This window comes from Micropterus dolomieu, linkage group LG10 (assembly GCF_021292245.1).
Source record: "Micropterus dolomieu isolate WLL.071019.BEF.003 ecotype Adirondacks linkage group LG10, ASM2129224v1, whole genome shotgun sequence".
Lineage (NCBI taxonomy): Eukaryota > Metazoa > Chordata > Actinopteri > Centrarchiformes > Centrarchidae > Micropterus > Micropterus dolomieu.
Window position 1 is genome coordinate 24,842,407 of NC_060159.1, and position 15,913 is coordinate 24,858,319.

At 39.1% G+C, this 15,913-nt stretch overlaps 3 protein-coding genes across 5 annotated transcripts; 2 read left to right on the forward strand and 1 right to left on the reverse strand.

Annotated features, from left to right (window-relative positions):
* Positions 1-957: 957 nt before the first annotated feature.
* Positions 958-2,195, forward strand: LOC123978372 (spermatogenesis-associated protein 45-like). The gene is made up of 2 exons (XM_046061621.1): positions 958-1,463; positions 2,118-2,195. Exons 1-2 carry the CDS (start codon positions 1,223-1,225, stop codon positions 2,135-2,137), a joined length of 261 nt encoding a protein of 86 aa, XP_045917577.1. The 5' UTR covers positions 958-1,222; the 3' UTR covers positions 2,138-2,195.
* Positions 2,196-2,200: 5 nt separating this feature from the next.
* On the reverse strand, positions 2,201-11,028 carry tatdn3 (TatD DNase domain containing 3). 2 transcript variants are annotated; one of them, XM_046061599.1, is made up of 10 exons: positions 10,843-11,028; positions 10,487-10,519; positions 9,574-9,647; positions 8,947-9,031; positions 8,210-8,299; positions 6,056-6,165; positions 4,524-4,579; positions 4,322-4,434; positions 3,137-3,217; positions 2,201-3,028 (listed from the first exon to the last, which is right to left on the reverse strand). In XM_046061599.1, exons 1-10 carry the CDS (start codon positions 10,897-10,899, stop codon positions 2,894-2,896), a joined length of 834 nt encoding a protein of 277 aa, XP_045917555.1. In that variant the 5' UTR covers positions 10,900-11,028; the 3' UTR covers positions 2,201-2,893. The 2 variants fall into 2 exon arrangements, with proteins under 2 accessions (XP_045917555.1, XP_045917556.1); XM_046061600.1 differs by having other exon boundaries at positions 8,210-8,272; positions 10,843-11,027.
* Positions 11,029-11,043: 15 nt separating this feature from the next.
* Positions 11,044-15,899, forward strand: nsl1 (NSL1 component of MIS12 kinetochore complex). Of its 2 annotated transcripts, none has more exons than XM_046061602.1 (6): positions 11,044-11,292; positions 13,194-13,266; positions 13,370-13,500; positions 13,830-13,884; positions 15,341-15,408; positions 15,527-15,899. In XM_046061602.1, exons 1-6 carry the CDS (start codon positions 11,104-11,106, stop codon positions 15,773-15,775), a joined length of 765 nt encoding a protein of 254 aa, XP_045917558.1. In that variant the 5' UTR covers positions 11,044-11,103; the 3' UTR covers positions 15,776-15,899. The 2 variants fall into 2 exon arrangements, with proteins under 2 accessions (XP_045917558.1, XP_045917557.1); XM_046061601.1 differs by having other exon boundaries at positions 11,047-11,292; positions 13,367-13,500.
* Positions 15,900-15,913: the final 14 nt, after the last annotated feature.

Sequence of the window (15,913 nt, forward strand, 5' to 3'; positions counted from 1 at the left end):
TCAGGTCTAGCCAGTAAACTATTGCAATGCAAAGTTTATTGTTGCTATGGACACTTTAATTGCTGCAACCATATAGCTTGCATGCTGTTTCCTTGTCTTTGAGGTGTGTAGTTATCGGAGCTGTTATGTTATTTGATGTAGGCTAACTGTTCGACTCATAGCGCCAATTCATAACAAGTTATCTCACTGTACTTTTCATAAAGAGCAGGTCTAGACCGTAGGCCTACTCTTTGTAATATTATTTACAGAAACCCAATAATCCCCACCATGAGCAAACACTTGCGTGACAGTGGCAATGAAAAACTCCCTTTTATCAGGTAGAAACCTCGAGCACAATCTAAACCCAGGGGAGGGCGGCCAACTGCTAAGGAGAGGAGAGGGACGAGAAAGCACAAAACTACAGGAGAGGGAAGATGTCGAGGTAGTAATATTCACTAGTGGGTTAAGAATGCATACCAATGGAGGGAGAGAGGAGCTCAGTCCCCAGGCAGTCTAGGCCTGTAGCAGATGATGGGTTCAGGACTCCACTGAGTCAGCCCTAACTAAGGGCTTTATCAAAGAGAAAAGTCGTAAGCCTACTCTAAAATGTGGTGATGGTGTCTGCCTCCTGGCCATGTAAACATTTCAGACTCCATGGCTCTGGATCTTGCCTCAGTGTTATATTAATATCAAATCCAATATTCTGAATGAAAAGTCCAAAGAAGGACATCAAAAAGCTTCAATGAACGGATATAAATCTTTCAACTTAGTAAGTAGCAACAGAATAATCTTTACAGTGTTGTTCTGCTGAGGCCACAATAAATGTGACTTTCTATGGTTGGACAGGAGAAGAGTGAGCTCTCACTCCGTCTCTATTTTCAGGTATCAAGAGAGAAAGATTTTTCTCTCAGTGGAAAGTGTGATGAATCCTGACACTTTTGCAAGTGACTGACACACACACACACACACACACACGCACACACACACAATATCACACGGGTAAAAGTTTCTCAAAGGTCCAACTTTTGAAAAGACACCAAGAAACTTTGTAGATGCTACCCATGTGTGTGTTAGTTATCGACAGAGTAACTCATCTCTTCAAACATAAAAGATCTTTGGCACACAGGAGGCTTCATCAGGTTTCCCGTTGCCATGGAGAAACACACTGAATACACTTGGATGATTGTTGATAGAAGAAAATACCCCCAAAACACAGCCTGATAAAGATTAAAAAAAAGAAACAATGTCCGAACCTGAAGAGCGGGCTCTCCTGGAGCTGAACCTGCGGAGGGAGACATGGTGTCAGGTGGAGATGAACCCCCGGCAGTCCTGGGAGAGGACCCAGAGGAGACATTACCGGAGTCACCTGCGGACCAGCCCGGTCCTGGTCACCGCTCTGACCGCCGGACCGCAGCGCAGGGCGGCCTGCAGAGAGGGGCCGCCCCCCGCCAAGCTTGCAGAGAGAAGGCACTTCGAAGAGAGCTGTGAGAAGGCTTGTTTGAAGATTTTACTGAAATAATTTTGTAAACATGTCTCCATGGGAAGTTGCAACGTGTGTTGTTTATCGCATTTTCTGTCAATTTCTACAATTTTTCCATAATTAATAGGCACTTCTGACGGCCTCGATGGAGGTATTGCCCAAAATCAACTATAGTCCTATACAGCATTCCCACAGGGACTCCAACCAGATATTTCACACATTTATAGATTGTCATTTTATAGGCTTATCATTATTTCATGCACTATTCATGATGGAACTCAAAGCCATGCTGAGATATTTGTTTAGATCCTTTAGAAGTGGGGAGACTGTATTTCTTTTAATTAGCCTAAGCTAATAAGAGGAAAACTAATGAGAGAGATGTGTTTGAAGTTAGAGTAGTTATGCAATACACAAATTATTTACTGGATGACCTTCAAAATAACACTGTTTCTGCATTCAGGTGGCTGTCAATTCCTGGCTCTCAGTACTTGTTTCAATGCAGAAAAATATAATAAAAAACATAATAATGATGATAATAATGCACCACTTAGAATACAAAACATTGAAATGTTTTCAGATTATCTTGATGGTTTATGTCATTATACTAGATTAACAAAACAATCAACTAGTCTGTAATGGCTCTTTTCTTCTCTTCCAGATAAATCACACTTGGTGTAGACGGCTGCAGCCTGACAAGACTGTGCACAACCTAATACAACAAATACACCTGGGACCTGAACACAACTTTCAGTTTTTTTATTTCCACAAACAGAGAACAGAATACATCATAATACAACATCCATCTATCATTCGCTGGTCATCACAGTTGAGTTCAAGGTCTTATAAGTTTTGATCTTTGCCTTGAAGATTTGCATTTTTTTTTCCACCTATCGCCTGTTTAGTTAAAAATTAACTAGTATGCATGTTGCTGTGAAATTTGACTTAATGTCTAACTTTGTTCCAGATTGAAAGATTTCAGCCACTACTGTCATAATAAAAAAATGACATTTGGCAACCACTGATGATCAAGATGAATCTTAATGAGTCTTTAGTTCTTGATGTTTCTTTTGGAGCCACTAGCAAGTCAAAAGTTCCACATGTGCGACACCTCAAAAACTAATGACAAAACTGTCAGCCCAAGCTGTTCATCGATCTAAATGCTAATATAGCATGCTAACATGATATCATTAGAAACATCATGTGCTACAAATGTTTGTTAGCAGGCTAAGGTTAGTATGAAGCCCAGAACACAGCTGAGCAGCAGAGCCTGGTAAAGTGATGAAATGAAAGTGTGGAGCTAAACCTGATAAGCCGACCCCGACAGAGCATAAATCCTCTACTTTAAGTTTCATCATGTGCCGCCATCAGGCCAAACCTTACACTTCAGAAACGTGTATATGTGAGTGTTAGCACCTTTTTATACAAAGTCTATGGTTAGCACCTGTTAGCCTTGGGGAAAAGTCTGTATGCATTTTGTGTGGTGACGAGCTGAACAGTTTGTGGCGACAGACCTTTGACGTTAGCGATGTACCGGCAGGACACAACAATGTTACTGGGCTCATTCCTCACCTGGGAGACAGAAGGGAACAGGAAGAGATGAAATAAAAACATTTGCAGAGGAGATGCTGCTGTGTTACAGTGTCTAAACATGATGAATTTTGATCATTTGAAACTTACATGCCTGTTGAGCCCCAGTGCAGGAGAGTCAGTTTCAAGACAGATGTGTTCCAGTGGGATCTGCTTGATCAGTTTGTCTCTCTGTATGACAGTATTAAAACTAACGTTACACACTCTGTTATCCTTATTATAATGCAACTAAAGTAACTTACGCAACTCAAGTCAGGACAGCAGACTCACTCTCCATCTTCCACTACAGGTGACATTGTTTTCTTCTCATCTTTAATTTAGGAATGGTGGAATATTGTTTAGACATTGTGTCTTTGAGCTTTGCCCTCCTTGCTTTTGAGTCATTTACCACTGTTAAACATGAGACTATATTTTTAATAGATACACTATTAAAAATGAATGCTATGTGAATTATTTGTGACAGCATGTTAATGAAATCAACAGCACAATTGTAATACAGTGGTGACAACACAAACTTCCTTCATCAAAACACAATACTTTTTACTATACTATACATTTCAAGAAAAATATTTTGTGGTACTGCTACCGCAATTAATATTACTACCGCTAATATTGCTATTACTACCATAGGTACATATAAAGTGTACTTATACTACTGCTACTATCACAACACAAGCACTTCCAAGATGTTAACTGGTTAAACTACAACACTACTGTTACAAAACCTCTATTTCTACTGCCACGACAAATACAACAACTTCTACTAGTAGTAGTACTATGAGTAATACCTCTCTAACAATAGCTATTTTTGTTCCACTCTCTAACCTATTGGTAAAAAAACTAGCACTGTCACTAAAACTATAACTTATAACGTTTCTATTACTTTCAATCACACTATTCATTCACACAGCATCTCCTACAGTACTGTTAATAAACAGTATGTATTCTATTGGGTGTTTTTTTACCCAGAGTGCATAGTGTCGGTGAGATCCTACTATACTTGTATACTATACATACAACTGTATGTTTTATATGACTGCAGATGAGTCAAAGTTCAGTTAACGCTTTATGGATATAGCAAAAATGCAGACAAAGTTGTACTTTGTACACATGCAACAGCTGATCGCTCATATGGGATCAAAGACCATTCTGATGATGATGTATTCACTCATTTGGGTGCATTCACACATATTAACTTCAGTCATTTTTGGTTACATAAAGTGTACATCCGTTTCAAAATGATCATAACCATGAAAGATGTGAAATTATACCAACCTCTTGGTTCCTGCAGACAGCAGGTGGAAAGGAGAAGAGGTATCCAGCCTTCACACCTTCCAGAGCTACCGATGGCTTCCCCGCAAAGTTATGAAGCAGAGCTCGACTGACACCTGACGAAAAAATCAGAAAAATCAGGACATCAAAATGTCTGTTTTGCAGCCATGTAAAAGTACATGACAGAATGGAGCGGGACACCCACCGTGTTCTCTCATTGTCGCTATTGTGACCTTAGCAGCTGATCGTGAGTGGACGTTTCTGTGCAGAAAACAGGAAGTACGAAGTGTCATCATCATCACGGCAGTCAGTGAGATTTGAAAGTAGAAATTGGGTAGATTTTAAGAAGTAATTTGTGAAATTTGGGGAGTATAATTTTTACTTTAATCTGTTATCATTATTTTGTTTTTCCACTCTATGCCTTTGTCCGATGGCCCGGTGGTGGCTTTAAGTTTTTTCCAGTGAGAAACATGCGACGGAGGTAAAATGCGAAGCACAAACGTGGCATTTATTGTCTTCCATACAGACAAGATGAGACACCAACCAGCAACAAACTTACAGTGAAAGCAACTAGCTACCTTATATACACTCCCTCCTGCAGGTAATTAAGTGGGTAAAAGTACTTAGAAATTTGTATTTATATAAATACCTATCAACAAATCAATCACATACACTCAAAATAATCACATAAATCAGCATTCTTGAGGTCCTCAGCCCCCGCCTCAGCTTCAAGGTTTACTCCTGCAGCTCTTAAGCAGGTGCTTGGGCCTACCGCACTCTTTTGGCTCCGCCCCCTGCTGAGGAGACAACCAGGAAGAGGCAAGTACTACCATTGTTTGCTTTATCTTTTTAAACTAATTTGATAACTAACTGGAATGGAGTACAATCACTCAATACTATGTTGTGAACCTTAACTATTACTGATTGAGATTTCTTTTCACACAGGCAGGATGGTCAGACCCCCCTGCGCCTCCCCAACCCCCCCCGGAACCACTCGCAGCAAAGAAGGCCACCAAACATCTAACAACTCAAATAAACAACCAAAACAAGAATGTGTATGGCTGCTGGCTTTATCAATAATCCCCACCTAGACACTCAGTTAACTATTTCAGGTAATGGAACCCCTGGTCTCCATTACAGCCTCTCATGACACTCAGTCACTCACGCATGCCTTGTGGACAATGAGTGCTTGAAAATGACCATGTTTGCTGAGTGGTGGCAGCACATTTTCTAATCACGCGCTTCTATGTAAACAAGATTCAAATAAAGTCTAACCAAGCTCTTGGTTCAGCAGCAGGACAATCAATGAAAACGTACAACTGCAGGCTGTATCCAACTTGATGACTGAGCCTGTAGAGCCTGTAGAGACTGCACTGTGGGACTTTTCATGTGTATGGTGTTTACGTGGCTACAGCTATCTTTTTTAGAAACTGAACCTCCTCTGTGTGCTGAATGTGATGATGACTTCAGGTGCTGCTGCCATTTATTCTTATTAACTATTGTGCTAAAATAAACCTATTGCATTTCACACACACACAAAGCAGCCACTGAAAAGGGCTCAGGTTAAAAAATTAATAAGAAGCACTGATGTATCAAAAGAATATTACAATGAACATAATCACTACATTTAAGTGGACTGAAATAGTTTGTATTCTAGTCTCATGTGGTATATTGTCTTGAAGGATTTAATATCCAGCTATGGTTCAACTGTATATTATTCTCTTCTGTTGTGCTCACACAGGTAGGTCCAGCTCCTTGGCGATGTTGAGCTGTTTAATGAAGACATTCATCTGGTCATCTCGGTCCTGCTGAGTGGGAGCACACCACGGTGTGAAGTCTAAACCAATCTGGAAACAAAAGTAGACAACGCTATTACTCATCATATCTCACATTGTTAGAGTATCATAGGAGCCCTACTGTAGTTGTCATTTTCTTGTAAAATTCTTGTAAAGTTTTACCTTTATTAAACCGACAAGGTGTTCAAATGTTCCAGTACAGAAGAAGAAACTCAATTATCTTAGATTGTGGAAGATAAAGTTCAAGAATATGTTTTGTCTTTTTTAAAAGCTGAAACATGTTTTGTTAATTGCAAATCAAATGCAAGTCTTTAAAGGACCATTTGGGTATTTATAAACCTGGGCCTTATGTTCACATATTTTGGTGGCAAACCGGCTGCAATGGCTGCAATGTTTTCCTTCGGGGCAATTACGCCTGTCAAAATCACATCCACAAAAAGTGCTTCTCTTTACCACCAACAGGCTCAGACTGTGATACCAGGTGTCTGACAACATAATGGAAAGCATCCCTACGAGAAACTCCTGGTGACACCCTTTGACTAAGAAGTCTCTCTCAAGGATTCTTCTCACTCTGAAATCTCTTGAGAGGCAGGTTGTTCATGGCTGCCAGCTGAAGCTATCTAGTGTGAGGCTAGTGTACGCAACTTTTTGATCATTAAAATGTGAAAATTTCGCTTTAAAAATGTGTATTTGTATAAAACTAAGACCAGGCCCTTCCAATAACAATTAAAAAGGCATGGTAAGCTATCCAACGGCTAGTGCTGTCTTTATTTTTGATTTTGTTGGATCTTTTTTTTTTTTTTTTTTAAAGGTCAGAACTTCAGACTTTAATGTTTTTACTTTCTAGCCTTGTGTCAAATCAAGTCTTTTGGTGTCACGTTTCAGAAGTTAAGTTCCACTTAAGTGAAGTCAGTTTTATTATGTAGCCCAAAATCACAAATTTGCCTCAAAGGTCTTTACAATCTGTCAAGTCTGAAGTCGTCATTTTATGATAGACGTTTGACTGAAGTCCAAGTCTCAAGTCTACTGCTCAGTTTAGGAGGAAAGAGAACTTGTCAGAACATTTGCAGGTAAAATGCATGTGAAAAAAAGTGGTTATAGAGTCATACATTAATTAAAATGTGTCACTTCCAATGTGCGGAGCAGGGGGTGGACCTCGCCGTGCTTGCAACCTGATAACAGTTATGGAAACAGGAGTGTGGGATTGTTAACTTAGACCCTGGTGCCTGAAATCTGCTCGGACAAACACACACATTCCCCAACACGGGGATCTACAGCATTAGAGAGGTGTGTGATTGTGTAAGCGCATGACTGTGACTGTGTTCATTAACTTTTCCTAATAAGAAAGATTAGTAAGTATGTAAGTAAAGTGAATATTGTACCTTTCACAGAGCAAGGTCACAAAGTGCTTTACAGGAGAAAAATATTAGAAGACAATGGAAATAGTAAAGAAACAACAATAAAACATAAACCGGAAGAAATTAGGTTGGCAAAGTAAGAAGCCCTCACATCCTTAACTGTGTTGCTAAACTCCGTTAAAAAGGACTTTGTAATAAATTGTGAAGCTTTTATGACATTTACGCCGGAAACAACAAATGGTGTCATTTGGGACGAGCGCGCTCGAGTCAAAAGCTGCCGAAAACTTCTCAGCTGAGAAGCAATTTGAAAACAATTTACATGTTTATTGGGCACATAATCTAAATTAAAACACAGGTTGAACAAAACACTTTTGTGGTCAGTAACATGCAGCTGCTCAGAACAAATGCAGTCAATATTTAAAACCATGCATAAAAATTATGTCCATGGTATGAACCCTAATGTCACGGTTTTGGTCTGAGGGTCTGTTTTTTTGGGTCTGTGTGTTTCAGCTTGTTTCCTGTTTAGTTTGAAATTGTCTTGTAGAAAGTAAAGCAGATACTAATTTGAAATAGGTTGGTAGAGGTTTGAAAAAGGATTAGTTAAAGAGTGGCATATGGAGGCAGATGGACTAAAGTTAGTTAAGGTCAGGGTAAGCGGCTAGGTAATGTCTTATGTCAGTGTTGGTCCAACTGGTATATAGTACAAACTTGTGTGAGTATGTATGCGAGTAGTCTACCTCTCCTATAGCGATGAGGCGTTCTCTGTGTTTGTAGAACTGTGGCAAGGCGGCATCCAGGTCCTGAGGAAAATACATCTCCATTAAGAGCTGCAAGATAGATTTAGTTTAATTTAAACACCGCCACTGTAACCCCACAGTAGTTATTTAACCATCAACATATGACAGTCAGGTATGTAGAAAGTTCATCACAGAGGGTCTGGAGAGGGTCAGATTTGCACATTTCTTTAATGTTAACTTCAAACAAGCTGATCGACTTTCTGATTTTACCACTTTAGATTAGGCATTAGATTTCCAACAGTGTCTATAACCTGTGTCATTGCCGGCTGAAGCCATCTACTGCACCGATTCCTAAACTTTTTTTTTTGTCATTTCAACCCAAAAATATATAAAAATAGGATACAGTTTTAAAAATACTAAAATTACTCTTTAAAAAGAACGTACATCCTTTTACTTGTGAGGAACTTTGTCTTTATTGGAAATGACCTATCAGCAAGATAAAAGACATTATTACAACAAAGCTTTCTATTGTTGTACCTAAGTTACTGTATAAGAAATGTTGTATACATTTTTGTACTTTCAATACCACTTTCTAGAAGAAATAAACACACCTTCATCTAGGCCTCAGAAACATACCCTCCCTCGCTCTGTCTCATAGATGAGTTACACTACACACTGCACATTTTCTCCGAATCTGTCAAGTAAAACAATGGATGAGGTGCAGAATGTTTTGCTACCTGAGGTTTCACGCTGCGCTGCTCGGGGCCCCCGTCGCCCTGCAGCGGATGGATACCAAAACACGGAGCAACAACATCTGGATAACTGTGAGAAAAGAATTTGACAGGAACATCCTGAACAATAAACACAATGCTATCCAGCTGAGAGCAGATGTATGGGACAATGTAAACAGTTTTATTCTTTACAATGTGTAACTTTGACTTCAGTGAGCACGTATATTTACACAAGATCTGAAAGTTACTGTTACCCTGGCGTTGATCTGCAAAACATATAACAGACTACAAAAATACAAAATAATATGTTTATGTATATGGGGTCGGTGGATCACACAGAAAATGTGTGCATTATACATGAATATCTGTTTTTGAAATTTACCTTAAACACATATTTTTTTATTAATTTTTGATGAATTAATTATTTGAATCATTTATTGTGGTAATTTATTTGAATTTGCACAAATCTGTAATTCGAATTTCTTCCCCCTGATTTTATTTCATTATCATTTCAAAACTTCCCCTCTATATTATCAAAATCGTTTTTTTTTTCTTTTATTTACTAAATCAGTCCTTCCTGCTTTAATACAGTATGTTCTAGGAGTGACTATATAACATAGAGGACATACAGACCGCTCCTGCAGCTGCAGAACTCTGGCAAACTCTCCGACTTCTTCTGTAACTGCAACCAGAGTCTTTACCCCAGCCTACACACACACACACACACACACACACACACACACACACACACACACACACACACACACACACACAGCTCTTTTCCTTCAGACATCAATAAGATCAGTCTTACCACATACATCATTATTAAACAATCTATTTGAGTAACAATAACAAACACCAATCAGCCATAACATCATGACCACTGACAGGGGAAGGTGATTATCTCAGTGCCAAGGCAGCTGTCAGTCGGTGGGATATATTATGGAACAAATGAACCCTGTGTCCTCATAGTTCATATGATAGAAGTAGGAAACACGTGTAACAATGTGACTGACTTTGACAAGGGCCAAATTGTGATGGCTAGACGACTGGGTCAGAGCATCTCCAAACCGGTCTGCAGTGATCAGCACCTATTAGAAGGATGGAAAGCCAGTGAACCGGAGACAGGGCCATGGATGGCCAAGGCTCACTGATGCATGTGGGGAGCGAAAGCTGGCCCACGCGGCCCGATCCAAACAGACAAGCTACTGTAGGTCAAACTGCTGAAAAAATTGATGCTGGTTCTGATAGAAAGGTGTCAAAACATACAGTGCATTCACAGTGGAGTCCATGCCTCAACGGGCCATGGCTGTTTTGGTGGTCATAATGTTATGGGTGATGGGTAAATATTTACAACTGTGTGGGTTTCAGCCATATTGCTCAGTTATACTATAGAGTCTGTAAATCATAAGGTTTAGCCAGCAGCAAACTTGAATTCCCTTTAACATTATCTGTTCCTTTCAGACTGCTTTCATAAAGTTACTGAATAGAAGTGTGTTTCTTTGTGATGAACTGCCATTGTGTTGTACATATTCTGATTACTCACCTCTGTGGTCCTCTGGATCACATCCCTCAGATCCTACAAATAAAAAAATACCGTTTATTTATATGTTTGTATGTAAACTGATAAGACACAAGTGAAATAATCAAAAACTGGAAAAACGGGATAACTAACAACTGCAATTAGACTGTAAATGATAGCATTGAGTGTAACCTTAAGTTAATTTACAGATACAGATTTTATAATTTAAAAAAAAGGACTATTTGTGATTTACACAGTTTAACTTCCAAGTAGACTAAGTTAAAACTAGTGTAACTTTAATAGTTAACGTTACTGATAAAAAGGGTGAAATACAGAACGCAACGTTTTTATATTGTTTAGTTACGTTACTTACTGCCTACCTCTTCAAACTCACGGGCTGCTATATGACAGTGACAGTCAACGAAGCCATGCTCCATTAAAAATTAAAAAAATAAGCGCAAACTATTTTTAAAGCTGCACCATTTAGCAATTTTTAGCAATCTTCCGGTGCTTGGCTAACACAGCTAAGCGGAACACGATGCCGGAGTTGTTCCGGGGCTAACATTGGCAGTCGGACCAGGAAGCTTCACATTTAAATTCCGGTTTGCGTCAAAAAATTATAAACACAGTTGGCGGTAAAGATGGAGCGTGTAGAGAGTGAACCCTTACCCAGCGATGAAACAAATCAGGAATACAGAGTCCAAGTAACGTCGAAGAAAGAATTAATCATGCAAATAAATAAATACAAAGATATTTTGAAGACAGCTCTCGACGGACAGCCGGAAGTTGCAGAGGAGACGAAGCAAGTTTTACTGCAGGAGCTGCTGGCGGTGGGTCTGATTGTTCGCATCTTGTTGTCATCTTATTAACTGTTATCAAACTATTCGAGTAGCAGCAGACCGACGAGTGTTGTTTTAGCAAGACTTTCTTTACGTTACGACAACTGCGCAAAGTTCTGTCGTTTCTCTGTGCGACAAAGAGAATCCCACACCGAACCCAATGCGAAAAATCTTGTATTTAATGTTTACGTTGCTGTCAACATACACACACGCCAGCAAAAACACAATTAAAGGCAATTAAAACATTTATTAGGATCAATAGATGATTTCGGCTTAAAAGTGATAGATGCAGCACTTTATTTGACAACAGTCTCTACTTTGAATTTCCGGCAAACCAGTTGATTTGTTTAGGTAAAAACGCATCAGTTAAAATCTACCTAATAAGAGATTTAGTTTTATCGTTATGTTCCTGTTTGGTTTCCTGATCGCATGTCGTATTGAGGTTAAGAGGTTATACTAGAAGCTGGCATTTTATATGTGAAGACAAGAAAACTGGATTATTAAAGGTATCAAATGAGTTACATTGTCCCTCTGTAATACCTGGAAGAAACAACCTCTCACCACAAAACACAATAAGAAGTATTAAGATAGAAAACATGATGCGTTCCACAAGCATGAAAGTAGAATACATAACTGGTAGTACAACAGTTGTTTTACAGTTAATCAAGCAGCACACTAAACTCACACAGCTAGTATAATGGCTTGCCTAATCAACACTAAACACTCACATTACAAACAACAGTTAAAATAGCTGTAAGAAACTGAGTTCCTACATTGTGAACAGTTTTAAGTTTAGTTGATATAATTACTTCAAAGTTTGAGTTTTGAAAATGTAAAACCAAATGAGTGAAGTTCACTGATCTTGAGAAAAGAAGTTCAATAATTGTAAGATTAATTTTTATCAACAACCGTTCAGTCATGCTGACAAACATAACAGACAAACTAGCTTCCCATTTCCATTTCCTGTGTTTCTCAGAGTCACTTATACCTGCAGCTGCTCCTGTTGAAGAAATTTACTCTCCTTCATGCACGTTTTCTTTAAACTACTAAAAAGAGGGTATTTATAGAGTTTTAACCCTCAAACAATGCATGTTAGGAAGACTGCTAATTAACTTATCATGTTTCTGTAGGCATGTTTACATTAGAGATCTACTGTAGCTCTTTATTACCAGCATGTCTCTAAGGTCCTCTGATCATGGTTTGTGGCTCCTAAATTGTAGCTATCTCCCTTTGGACTTTAGATCTGTTGACACCTTTTAAAAAAGCAGCTCAAGACCCACATATTTAGACAAGCCTTAATATAATTTTAGAGAGAGAGAGAGAGAGATGGGGGCACCAGGCGATTTGCAACCACAGATCCAGACTCCAGTTAAAATACCGCAGCTTTTACATAAAATAAATTAATAAAAATTATTATATTAACAGCAATTTTTTATGATTTCTTGATTCAGCAGAATTCCTGAATGATGTTTTTGCACTGTACAGATAGATAATGGTGCATCCAAGGCTTGGGGAGTAGATAAAAGATGGCTGTCGATATTTACTGGGTCGCATATCTGACAAATGTCACACTAATGTATTAGTGTCAGTTAAACAACTTTGCCAATGTGTAACTATTTTGATAATCAATTAATTGAGCAGGTTGTTTGTATTTAACAAAACCGCCAAATGTTCTTTAATTCCAACCTTTTAGTTGTGTGAATGTGCTGTTTTTCTTTGTCTGATAGTGATGTTAACCGGAATATCTCAAAATAAAATATTGAGTGGAGAAAATGATCACAATTTGCATCAATTAAAAAAACAATAATGCTTAGTTGAAGGCCGAGAAACAATGCAGCTGTATTATGGACACCTTGTTCGATGTGAACTGAACTCTGTTTGTATGTGCACAGAACTTTGAGGCGGCTGTTCAGGACAACGTGTTGGTGAACGGACAGTCTTGGGAGGCGGCTCCTGACGTTGAAGGTGCCACTTAAATCCGTAACCAGCAAAAAATGTTGTCATAAATTCATGTTGTGTAAAATAAAGCTTAGGTTTCTCGTCCTTCCACCACTTACACACTCAGCAGAGGATGAGGCTGTTGATCTGGAAAGCCAGCTGGATGACACCATTGTTGGTACCACCAGGAGGCGTAGTACTTACCCAAGAAAGATCCTGCCTCACGTGGTTCAGTCCCTCAAAGCTGAACGTAAACTCATGGTGGGTGTCACAGTATCTTTGTCTGTGTTTATGTCTGATAATGTGCAGTAAAGTGTGTGGGTGGTCTCTGTTTCACACAGCTGAGTGGGAGGAAAACTGCCCTTTACCACAACATAATTTCACAGGTTGATGTTGAGACAAATGACTGATCAAGTTTACACACATTGTGAGTTAATATTTAGATAAAACGGAAAATAAAATAATATGAATTACACAATGCTGAGTGACAAAAACCTATATGTATTTGATCAATACAGGCTTAATTATCACTGAAAGGAAACCCAGAGCTGATGTGTCCACTTTTCTGACATCTGCGGTTTGTTTTTCAGGGGCTGTACGAGCTTGCAGTCAAACCTCAAGAGGTGGTTAAAGATCCCGATCAAGGTTGTTACCTCTAATCATTTATACACACACATTTTTAATTTCATTGTTCTCTGGTGTTCAGAAAAGATACTCGAGGACAAACATATTTGAGAGTTAAATGTTCTAGCAGTGATGTCTTTGATCTGTTAACGTTATCTAACTATTGTCACTATTATATATAAAATAGTTTACACAGAAAATATTGTGCATGCATCAATAAGTTCACCTTGTCAGTGTCAGTAGACTATGGAGCCAAGGTTGTGGATAAAAATGTAGCCCCTGTCTGTGGATACATCATAATGTGGTTTATCTGCAGAGTTAAAGGTGTCATTGGGAGTTTGTGTATGTGTAATACTTCACCTTTTGTGCGAGTGCATGTGCATATTGTTTATGGTCCGTTGTCTTTTTTTAAGCACTGTACAACTTGAGCCATTTGTTTCGAAAATGGGTTCATTACTCAAGGCTTCAGTTACAGTGGCCTCTTGTGGCAAGGCTGAAGTCAAATTAGGCAGGCTAGTTGGTGGACAGGAGGCTTATATTTACATATATACTACATGCACGCACGCACGCACCTCAATGAGCAGTGTTGGAGAAATTAGTTTACTTTTGTAGAAGAGACCTTCAGCTGTGAAGAATCTTTGCTTTGATCGCCCTTGGATTTAAAGTATCTTTGGAAATTCTTTGCTGCACACACATTAAATGTTGTATTTAAAGGGGACCTATTATGCTATTTCATATTTTCTGGCATTTCTATAATTTTACAATGTCAGATGTTCATGTTAAACATGACAAAAGCTTCAAATAATAATGTGAAAGTCTTTAAAAGAAATCCCTGTTAGCCAAAACCTCAGATATCCCCGTGTTCTGAATGTTCTGTTTTAAACTGTTTTTTTCTACTAAAATCTCGGTATGATGTCTGTCTGTCAGAGAAGACAGTGGGCTTTGGAGGGGGGGGGGCTTAAAGAGACAGGAACATCTGCAGCTTGTTGTAGATAGAGGCTGAAATGAGGGCCTGCATGAAGAGCCATTATAAGATAGAAAATTCCTTTTTTTATTTTTTTTACTTTGAATCATGCAAAACTGCCACAGAGGAGTCACAGAACTACAATATAGGACTGGAAATGCAGTATAATAGGTCTCCTTTAAATAATATAACCAAAAAATTATAATTGATGATTGTGTGTTGTGTAATTAAGCAGAGAGTACTGCGAAAATATGGCATAGGTTGGGTGTACTTTTGTAACAATGGCAAGGGGTAATTGTGTGGGATGGGGTGCCAATGAAACACCTGATTGGACTGCAAACCAATCAGGTGATTCATTCAGGAAATGAAGCAGTTGCTGCTTTGGACGTCATAAGTCACGTGATTTTTGAACATAGAACCACTGATTTTTGTGTTGTGCGGTGGTTCTGTGTTCAGGGTATGACGCACATATCGAAGTGTCACGATTCTGTTCTTCTGTGTGTGTTTCACCAGAGAGCATCATGAACGATTTGTCAGCAGCAGCTCCTGGGATGGTGAAACAGGCCATCCAGGTCATAAAGGTAACGCACACTTTAACGCACCAGTCCTGCGTTGGCTACTGCAAATATACATTATATAGATGGATTTATATATGCTTTACCGACACAGGTTTTGTTTTTTTGTTTTTTTCTTCTGTAGTCAATCAACACTCTGCAGAAACAAGCTGAAGGCCTCTGTGAGGTCCTCAACATGAAGCCGAGTCACGCCACTCTGGAGATCCACAGAGAAGTGTTTGGTGTTAACGGCCAATCAGACGCTCCCTTGCCTCCTGTGACTGGAGCTACGAGGAGCAGGCAGCCGATCAAGAGAGCCGTAGAGGAAGCAGCAGCCACAGACTGCTATGTGTCGCCTAAGAAGAAACCTGTTGGAGAGGACACGCCAGAATGAGCCCTCCTCCAGCCAATACCACCAGAATAATTAAGATGGTGTGATATTATGGACTAATGTGTTTTTTTTTCTGCACAGTTTTGTTTCTCAGCTCTTTAAAAGAATATAACCCAGTGGTTGCATATGAAATGACTCTTG